The sequence below is a fragment of the Sinocyclocheilus anshuiensis genome, unplaced genomic scaffold (genome assembly GCF_001515605.1).
Source record: "Sinocyclocheilus anshuiensis isolate Anshui unplaced genomic scaffold, SAMN03320099.WGS_v1.1 scaffold475, whole genome shotgun sequence".
Classification (NCBI taxonomy): Eukaryota; Metazoa; Chordata; class Actinopteri; order Cypriniformes; family Cyprinidae; genus Sinocyclocheilus; species Sinocyclocheilus anshuiensis.
This window is the reverse complement of record NW_015549650.1, coordinates 1,925,827-1,936,295: the sequence shown is the minus strand read 5'-3', so window position 1 is coordinate 1,936,295 and position 10,469 is coordinate 1,925,827. Positions and strand designations below refer to the sequence as shown.

General features: G+C 41.5%; 1 protein-coding gene across 1 annotated transcript; it reads left to right on the top strand.

Annotated features, from left to right (window-relative positions):
• Positions 1-1,268: 1,268 nt before the first annotated feature.
• LOC107660228 (delta-like protein D) lies at positions 1,269-6,331 on the top strand. The gene is made up of 11 exons (XM_016449497.1): positions 1,269-1,402; positions 1,513-1,809; positions 2,213-2,273; positions 2,361-2,618; positions 3,247-3,307; positions 3,409-3,539; positions 3,647-3,816; positions 3,910-4,126; positions 4,223-5,027; positions 5,118-5,223; positions 5,669-6,331. Exons 1-11 carry the CDS (start codon positions 1,355-1,357, stop codon positions 5,672-5,674), a joined length of 2,160 nt encoding a protein of 719 aa, XP_016304983.1. The 5' UTR covers positions 1,269-1,354; the 3' UTR covers positions 5,675-6,331.
• The last annotated feature ends 4,138 nt before the right edge of the window (positions 6,332-10,469 follow it).

Below are 10,469 nucleotides of genomic sequence, written 5' to 3'. Positions count from 1 at the left end.
TTCTAAAATGTTTTAGTAGCAGATCTTATTTATTTACTTTAGGAATACACACACACACACACACACACACACACACACACACACACACACACACACACACACACACACACACACACACACACACACACACACACACACACACACACACACACACACACACACACACACACACACACACACAATCACGAGGCGGTTAACTAAAATAGTGAATGAAAAGAATGATTGTTTGTTATTCTATTTTGCTTCTTGTTATTTACTTTGTTTACAATATTTCATGTGGCCTCCTATTTTTATTATTAGCATTTACAGTAACAAACATTTTAAAAGCGCAAATATGTTTGTGTAAACATTATACAATGACTTTTAACAACTAATTTAGTCAAAATAAATTAATCCAAAAACAGAAAAAAAGTTAGCTCCCCAAAACCCCCCTCAGATGTAAGCTGCACGTTTTAATGACTGTATGACAACAGACAAATCCAGGTTGCATTGTGTAGTCATGCTGCAATGAAAAGCCCAGGGGGAAAAATACTGTACTTTTGTCCCGTTATCAGGAACGCGACATTCCTGCAATGTGTGATGCAATTTGTGGTTTAATGTCAGAGTGGGATGTACAGGATTCTCGAGGTTGCTTATTTTCCTGTATGTAAATTGGATTTTTTTTTTCTCTCTCTCTCTCCACTCACTCCCAGTGGCAAAGAGTTGCACATTTTACAGCTCAGTGACCATTTGCCGATTTCTTTCTTTCTTGAAGGGTTGGGGGTGGTGTAGATTGAAAAGTGTCCCTTTGTGACAACCAGAGCCAGATTGGGGAGTAGCTCATTTGCATCTCATTACCCTAGCAGGCGCTGCCTGTATAAAACCGGCTGCAGGAGGACTGGGACATTAAACACGCAGAATCCAGTCAGTCTCTCTCACATGGAAACAAGAGTACGGGAGGAAAGTTGGGATCAGTAGTTTGGATCATCTCCACGCCATTTGAAAATAAGCGATACACGCGTAGATAACCGTGCGCCTGGGTTTGCTGCATTTTTTCCGGCTTCCTAAACAATCCGCAAGTGGACTGCAAACTTTTGACACCTTGGAGTAATCGTCTTCTGAGGGAATTTCCTGTTCGTCCCCCTTTTGCGCATCGGGGTTTCCTCTTTATATTCGTATTTGGGATTTAATTGCTTGATTTTGTTTCTTTGATGGGCTTGCACGAGCAGATAAAGTGAAAACAACAGAGCATCAGATACCAGAGCTGCCTTCCACTGAGTGGAGAACTTCGAGTCTCAATGATTTACTGAGACACAGTCTCATACAATTGCCTGGCCCGTGGAAGCTTAACAACATAGTTCAGATCCTCTCCACCATGGGACGACTCATGATAGCTGCGTTGCTTTGTGTCATGATAAGCCAGGTAATTAAAGTCAGCGTCTGTTTTAATGTATGTGAGCAATGATCTCACAATAGATGTCTGCCTTATGATGGCAACGTTTAGTAATTAATCCAAGTTCAATTTCTTTCCAGGGGTTTTGTTCTGGGGTTTTCGAGTTAAAGTTGCAGGAGTTTCTGAACAAGAAAGGGGTGACAGGCAACGCAAACTGCTGTACAGGATCCGCGCCAGAGGCTCAGCAGTGTGAATGCAGAACCTTTTTTAGGATTTGCCTGAAACACTACCAAGCCAATGTATCTCCAGATCCTCCATGCACCTACGGTGGCGCAGTTACACCAGTGCTCGGATCAAACTCCTTCCAAGTTCCCGAGAGCTATCCTGACAGCTCGTTCACCAACCCCATCCAGTTCTCATTTGGATTCACATGGCCGGTGAGTAGCTAGTGTTTTACTTTTATACATTATACTTTATATTTGGATGCATGTGTAGGTTTTACCGTGGTTTATAGCATGTTTAACATATAAAAACCCACAATAGTGACTCATAAGGGCTCAGGATGTGGGTATTTAGATGTTTTAGTGGTGTTGGAGATGTGGGAGAAGTCACATCCCCTGGGTTGGAATAGAATTGTCAGCTCAGTGTGAAATTCCGAAACCTTTCATTTTACTGCAATAAGTAAGTGTGAAATCGGAGAAATGAGGCTTGAATCCCCAGTGCGATCACACCTCAAGCCACTCACATCTCCCGTTATATGTAAAACAGCGGGGAGGTGTGGAGGAATGCGCTTCTGCTGCTCGATTTCATTCATATTAACACGTCCTTTTTATGTTTCAGGGAACTTTTTCGCTGATTATCGAAGCGTTGCACACCGATTCCAACGACGATCTGTCGACAGGTAAGGAGAAATGCATTGAATGGGGAAGAACGTTTTAAGTCATCGCTATGCAGCAACGAGATAACGCTGAAATTAAACCGTCCACAGAAAACCCAGAGCGTCTGATCAGTCGTATGACCACCCAGAGGCACCTAACAGTGGGCGCGGAATGGTCCCAGGATCTACAGGTTGGTGGGAGGACAGAGCTGAAGTACTCCTACAGATTCGTTTGTGATGAGCATTACTACGGCGAGGGCTGCTCGGTCTTCTGCCGTCCCCGCGACGACACTTTCGGCCACTTCACCTGCGGAGAGCGCGGAGAAATTATCTGCAACTCCGGATGGAAAGGACAGTACTGCACAGAATGTAAGTAACTTACAAAGGATATACAGCATTATTTTGCCTGTATTTGAAAATTGTTAGTGCGCATGTTTCGGTATTTCGCGAGAAAAACAACAACAACAAACTTCGTCGCTATGGTTGCAACAGGCGTTTGTGTGATTTAAATGAGGGACGTTGGCCAAATAATGGCACGCGTGCCATAGATTAAATGTGACGCCTGATTGGTTACTTGGCAGTGCGCTCGGCGCTGATTGGCTCAGAGCGGTGAGGTATTGTTGGAAGGGGGCAGCTGCAGAGTGAAGGAAGACAATAGAGCAGCTGTCCTGCACTGGCACCATGTACACCAGCTGTCCACCCTTATCTGCGCCGACTCTGGGTCGTTATGGGGGGGGGTTGGATGAACAAAGTGAAAAAGGGGACTTCTGACCCACAGTTAGGGGAAAAAGGGAGCTTTTGTTTGGAAAGCTTTTGTATGAGTGCAACTGTGTTAACCAGAGTGTCATTCCAATGGTAGTGAAAAGAAAAATTGTTTTTTTGTTATCCTTGAAGTACGGGTGAGCAGCTTGGTAAACACACGGGGCTGTGACTGTACTAGAATAGTAATGGTGTCAGAAATGAGCTGGTATTGATAAATACATATTTCTTTTTACAGCAATCTGTCTTTCGGGATGTGATGAAGACCATGGCTTTTGCGACAAACCTGGTGAATGCAAGTAAGTTTAATGAAGATTTTCAGTTCCTCTGTGTTTAACACTCACTTTTCATCGCAACGGAAGTTAACAACATACTAACAGTTCCTCTGTGATGTTTTTAGATGCAGAGTGGGATTTAGTGGGAAGTACTGTGATGACTGCATCCGCTATCCGGGCTGCTTGCATGGCACCTGCCAACAGCCATGGCAATGCAGCTGCCAAGAGGGTTGGGGAGGCCTCTTCTGTAACCAAGGTGAGCCTTTGACACCGTAAACTAAGTAGCTGATCAAGTTGTTAGAGTTGTCCATTGACACTAGACGCAGCAGAAGACTAACCTACATGTTTTATTTTGTGTTGCAGATCTCAATTACTGCACACATCACAAACCCTGCCAGAATGGGGCCACTTGCACCAACACTGGCCAGGGAAGCTACACCTGCTCATGCAGACCTGGCTTCACTGGGGACAGCTGTGAGATTGAGGTCAACGAATGCTCTGGCAGCCCGTGCAGAAATGGAGGCAGTTGCACTGTGAGTTGCAGTAGATATATTTCATTCTCTGTTTATGACTTGAGTTTTGTTCAGTTTCCTAACTTCTTTTCAATCCTTCCTTGGCTTTCAAAGGATCTTGAAAACACCTACAGCTGCACGTGTCCTCCTGGTTTCTATGGAAGAAACTGCGAGCTGAGTGCCACGACTTGCGCCGACGGCCCCTGCTTCAACGGTGGACGCTGCGCTGACAACCCCGAAGGAGGATACTTCTGTCAGTGCCCGACGAGCTACGCTGGGTTCAGCTGTGAAAAGAAGATTGATCACTGCAGCTCCAACCCTTGCTCAAACGGTACTTTGAATGCTCCCATTGTAACGCCTCAAATGCTGACTGTGGGTTGTTTGAATCAGTTGTCTCATGCTTTTTGTCTTACTTCTTCTTCTCCAGGGGCTCAATGTCTAGATCTCGTGGACTCCTATCTTTGTCAGTGTCCTGAGGGTTTCACTGGAACGCACTGTGAAGACAACATTGACGAGTGTGCCAACTATCCCTGCCAGAACGGAGGCACGTGCCAAGACGCACTCAACGACTACACCTGCACCTGCCCGCCTGGATACACCGGGAAGAACTGCACCTCTGCGGTCAACCAGTGCGTCCACAACCCATGTCACAACGGTGCCACTTGTCACGAGAGGGACGGCCGCTATGTGTGCGCTTGCATCCCGGGTTACGGAGGACGTAACTGTCAGTTCTTGCTCCCAGAGAACCCACGGGGACAAGCCGTTGAGGGAGCCGACAAAAGATACTCTTATGATGAGGACGATGGTGCCTTTCCTTGGATGGCGGTTTGTGCTGGGATTATATTAGTGCTTTTAGTCCTGATCGGCAGCGCCATCTTGGTCGTCTACATCCGTCTTAAGCTGCAGCAGAGGAGCCAGCAGATCGATAGCCATAGCGAAATCGAGACCATGAATAACCTGACCAATAACTGCAGCCGAGACAAGGACTTGTCCGTAAGCGTCATCGGATCCACGCAAGTGAAGAACATCAACAAGAAAGTGGACTTTCAGAGCGATGCCGCAGGCGGGGAAAAAAACGGATTCAAATCTCGTTACTCGCTAGTGGATTACAATCTTGTTCATGAGCTGAAGCAGGAGGACTTGGGAAAAGAGGACTCTGAGAAGAGCGAAGAAACAAAATGCGAGGCTCTCGATTCCGACTCAGAGGAGAAACACAGGCATCATTTAAAAAGGTAAATATTATTGTGTGTGGATTTCGGTTACTAAAGATGGCCGTTGGGTGTTGTTACGGCAGTGCTAACGTTGCTTCTTTTTATTTTCAGCGATTCTTCAGAGAGGAAACATACAGAATCATTGTGCAAAGACACAAAGTACCAGTCAGTCTTTGTTTTATCAGAGGAGAAGGATGAATGTATTATTGCAACCGAGGTAAGCCGAGAACCTTCCTTTTGCTTGCAGTTAGGGCTGTGCAAAATATCGAATGCGATTTTCATGCTCATCTCATCAGTAAAGCCGGTTCTGTGATTAGTAGTAAATCTCCAGCACGTGCTTTCAGATGGAGCGGCATTTACTACACAGAGCTGTATATCACCGACAAGCTACGCAAAATCGCATTCAAAATCGCAGGCGATTCATTGCCGATTATGAATGCGATTTTGCGTAGCTTGTCGGTGATATACAGCTCTGTGTAGTAAATGCTGCTCCATCTGAAAGCACGTGCTGGAGATTTACTACTAATCACAGAACCGGCTTTACTGATGAGATGAGCATTAAAATCGCATTCGATTTTTTGCACAGCCCTACTTGCAGTCATGAGAATTTAGTCTGCAAATCTAGATTTCTGAACGCTAAATTTATGCTATTCTTGTTCCAGGTGTAACACCACAATGGAGCTGTAGCTCGTCTCGTTCTACAGGAGGTTTTACTCCAGTAATGCTGCTCAAACCAGAGGGAATGTTTCCTTCATGTGACTGCTGCTGTGAAACTTATGTTGAAGGTGATATTCAGAATGAGCTGGTTCTCAACTGAAGTAAACACAGTGACTGCAGGAAAGGACGTTGGGCCATACTGGCTCGGACTCTCAAAGTTTGTTTCCCAGGAACGTGCCAAATGGACTGCTGCACTTCCTGTAGGGACGGTTTTACCTCATTGCACTATGATGGGTTGTATTTTTAATGTATTTAACACACAATTGAATCGGATACTGTGTATGCATATGCACTGACTGCAGTGTGTATCTGGAAGTTCTCTGATCATTACATAGATCAGAAGAGGAAAAACACTGCCATCAATTATGTTTGTGACTGATTTGTTTTTTTTGAAAGCTTGTATTTCTTTTATTTAAGCGTTATTTGTGATCAGCGTGTTTGTGGTTTCTTTTCCCGTGTGTTTGAAGTTTGATGTAATTTAAAATCTCTTTCATTTTGCAAATTTGTCTATTGTAAATAAGGCACTTCGGGTCGATGTGACTGTTTTCTAATGTAAATGTATTTAAACATGCTGTCAAAATTTACAGGAATTGTTTTTATGACCGTTGCCCATGAAAAAAAAATCACCTTAATATTTTTCCAAATAAATCCTGTATGAAATATCAAGAAACTGGTCAGATATTACTGAGTTGAACTGTTCGCCGTCTTTGAGTCATTCATCTCCAGATTTATGTGACGAAATTATTGTGTTTTTCCTTTCTATCTCACTAAGTGAGATACACCCGGTAATCACAAATTACAGCCTCGATCTTGATGGCAGGATATTTTTGGAATGTAAGAGCTCTTTGACAAAAACATCAAAACCACTTTTTGCAAATGGTTTGGTTGAAGTTTCTGTTTGGCCGAATGTTTTCTGTCAAAGCTGTAGCCATGCTCATTATGTGAATTGTATAGAGCAAACGGAGAACAGGAGCACTCCCTTAACATCCTAATATGAATTAAATATGTTTTTACAATTCAAAACAATCTGCAAGCCAAACTAGATATTTAAGGATGCCTTTAGGTTTGCTTTGTTTGAGCAGACAACTGAATAGCATTATGAAGTCATTCTACTGGTGATATGACATTTCATCTAATATATATAGTATTTAAGAAATTGCAATTCCAGAGCATAAGAGTATACATTATGCCATGCTTTTAAAAAAAGAGACAACATCATCAGCCAACCATTTTTGTGCAGAACAACTCTTAGACATATTAGCAACTGTCAACTCACACTATGCTGTTATTTTTATTTCATAGATCATATACCTCAATTCCGACTTTGTATGTAAATTATGTATGTGTTTGTGAAATTTTGGTATATAGCAGCCAGGTAAAGCAGAGTGTTGGTATACAATGGTCTAAGTTGTTTCAAAATGTAAAAAGTAATTAATTACTATCTTACTGTGTCTGATATTTCCTTTAGATCAATAACTGTAAAGGTTCGAAGTGACTTGAGCTCTGTAGAATTTGTCGAGTCTGTGGCTGTGGGTTCAGGGAGGATACATTGAAAATTATTTGCTGGTATTACCCAACTGTTGGACAGTTGCTTTCACATACCACGCTAAGCTTTTAACTTAACTTTTTTTTCACTCGCACAATAGGATTTCGCTGAGTTGGAAAAAATCAGGAGACAGGCCTAAAGCAGCTCTTTTGTTTCGTCATTCAGTGTAGGCCTGACGCACTGCTCAGTAGCCTGCCGCAAATATCTTCTATCAGATCTTTTTCAGTTGTGTGTTCAACAGTGTTTGGTCTGTTATTCATTAGCAAAATTTGTATGCTATAATCTTATTTAAAAACAAAAAAGCACAAGAACATTCAGAATATTCTTAATAGTCTCATCAGGCTCAGGGTGGAAAGGTTTAAATATGATTACAAGTTGCAAGTTGTGCTATGCATTACACTAAAAATACGGTAAGCTCTAGTGTAAACAGTTTTTATACAGTTTTCTATTTATCACTGCAGTACAATTCCATGTTTTGTTCCTCATTAGCTTGTCCTAATCAATCAAGACCAAAAGATGCGATGCACATTTTCTCAGAAGCAGAAGTCATCATAGCTGGGTAAACCTCTAGTGATGAACAGAAACTGCAACAAATATATTTTTTGAATTACTATATGATCCAATGGCAAAATACAAAATCCATGATAGCATTTCTATGACTTTCCAAAAAGATGAAAGAAATATTGAGAGAATGATTACAGTCAGAAGCAGAGATGTCAAAGAAAGATGTCAAATTTGCCATCATCCCCATTGCATTAGAAACACTCACGCAGCAGTGAATAGTTCACCTAAAAACGGACATTTCTGAAAATGTATTCACCCTCAGGCCATCCAAGATGTATAATCCATTTTAGCATTTCCTCCAGTGAAAACTTTTTTGCTGGAGAATTATTAGCAATATTATGATTTATGATTGTTTGTTTCTTGCAAACACACAGCTTTTAACTTCACAAGATGTTAATTGATGGACTGGAGTGGTGTGGATTACTTGTGGATTATTGTGATGTTTTTATCAGCTGTTTGGACTCTCATTCTGACGGCACCCATTCACTGAAGAGCATCCATTGATCAGCAAGTGATGTAATGCTACATTTCTCCAAATCTGTTCTGATGAAGAAACAAACTCATTTCGGATGGCCTGAGGGTGAGTACATTTTCAGCAAGTTTTCATTTTTAGGTGAACTATCCCTTTAACTAGTTTTCTGAAATTTAAGGTAATATAACGCAAAGTATAGTGTTATAAATGTACTTAAAAAAAAAAAAAATGAAAATATTAAAAACTTTGCTAGATTTACAATGTTGGAAATGCATCATCACAGTCTATCAAAAGGGCCAGTGTTATACAAATATTGGTGTTGTCCAGGTCGGTGTACTTTTAGAGATCTGTGCATATATGACCTTGAACAATGCATAAAACAAACATTGTTTCATTGTACAGTTTGTAATGAACAGTTTTTCACCTTAATGATGAAATGTGAAGGTCTAGATGTTGTAAACGCTGGATAGCTCCGCCCACAGTGAAATCTCATTGGTCCAAAATCCCACTCCAATCCTCCGGTATGTTCTGATTGTGGCACTTTTAGTAAGGACTCTTCAATAAAAACTTGTGAAGCCGATCCTGTTTTTTCACTTTTTGTTCATTTATTTCTTGGCATGTTTTTCTGTTTCAGGCTATATATTATATTATAGCGTTTCCATGTGCTGTTTAACCACAGACGTTTTGTTCTGTTCTGGTTATTATGTCTTTTATATGCAGGATGCTACCATGACGGCACAAGACGTTTCATGGTGAAGTACATTTACATGACAAGAGAAGAATTTCAGCTGAGCTTGGTTGTTTAAGTGTTTCCACTTCATGGGCAGATCTCGTCACAAATTATAGCTTCTCTTTCTGTCGTATAGTCACTGTCTTTCTTCTTTGTTCTGGAAGGCGGTGAGTGATAGTAGTGTACGATATGCCTCGCAATCGGCCTGTATGCGCAACCTTACTTCTGCTTGGCGTAGTCCCTATAAAGCTATTTTCTGCTGCCAGTCCCTTCAATGGCAAGTTAAATTTTGACAGATTGGTGTGAGAGGGGAACACGAGCATCCGTAAAGGGATTTGGCAACAGCGATGACCCAAGCTTTGTTCAGGCGTAGTGGTCACCTGTCAGTCCTCACAATGCAGAGCCGCCCCCTTTCAACTCTTGCAACCTGGGCCCTTAGATCTCATTTGCTTTGGTAAAGAAGCGATTCAGAGTCCTGCAAGGGAAGTTTTGGGGAACAAAACTGTTTCATCCAGGACAATTGAGAGCAAACAAAAAGAAGTCAGTTGGTGGAAGAGCCACTGTTGGTACACAGAATGTCAGTAAAACGGACCAATGTGACATCTGGGACTGGAGGACAACTTTCATCCTCTTCTATCAAAGCTATTCACTTTTGCTTTACTGCTTTAAAAAGCATGTTTATCATGAGCGTTTTACCGGATTCAATAAAAAAGATTTCTTTATTAAATAATCATGTGGAAAGGCACATTTTTAGATAATCTAGCAAATTAAATATTTCACAAACAAAATGCACTTTGATTATTTTGTCATTTTATTTGGAACTTGATGGACAAAAACCAAAAGACAAAGGTTATTCATAACAGATGAATGATAAATGTGATTCAGTACAAAAACAGCTTCACATCAAACTTCAAAACAAAACATTAAAGTGGTCATATGATGTTGCTAAAAAGAACATTATTTTGTGTATTTGGTGTAATGAAATGTGTTTATGCAGTTTAAGGTTCAAAAAACACATTATTTTCCACATACTGTACATTATTGTTTCTCCTCTATGCCCCGCCTTTCTGAAACGCGTCGATTTTTACAAAGCTCTTCGGTCTGAAAAGCGAGGTGTGCTCTGATTGGCCAGCTATCCAGTGCGTTGTGATTGGCCGAATTCCTCAAGTGTGTGACGGAAATGTTATGCCCCTTACCATATTGTGATGATGCCCTGTCCGGCCGGAGCGATGAGACAAAAACATTAAAACCCATTATAAACGAGGCATTTGTTGCATCCAGTGGGGACATAATTATGGTATATAATGACTTATACTGTCTTTTTACGTGTTGCATTGCGCCACGTAAACATAAAACCATGTCTGCATTTGTAATCGGAGAAATGACAAACAACAAGCACTACTCTACACTGCCCAAAAAACTCGCGTTTGAATC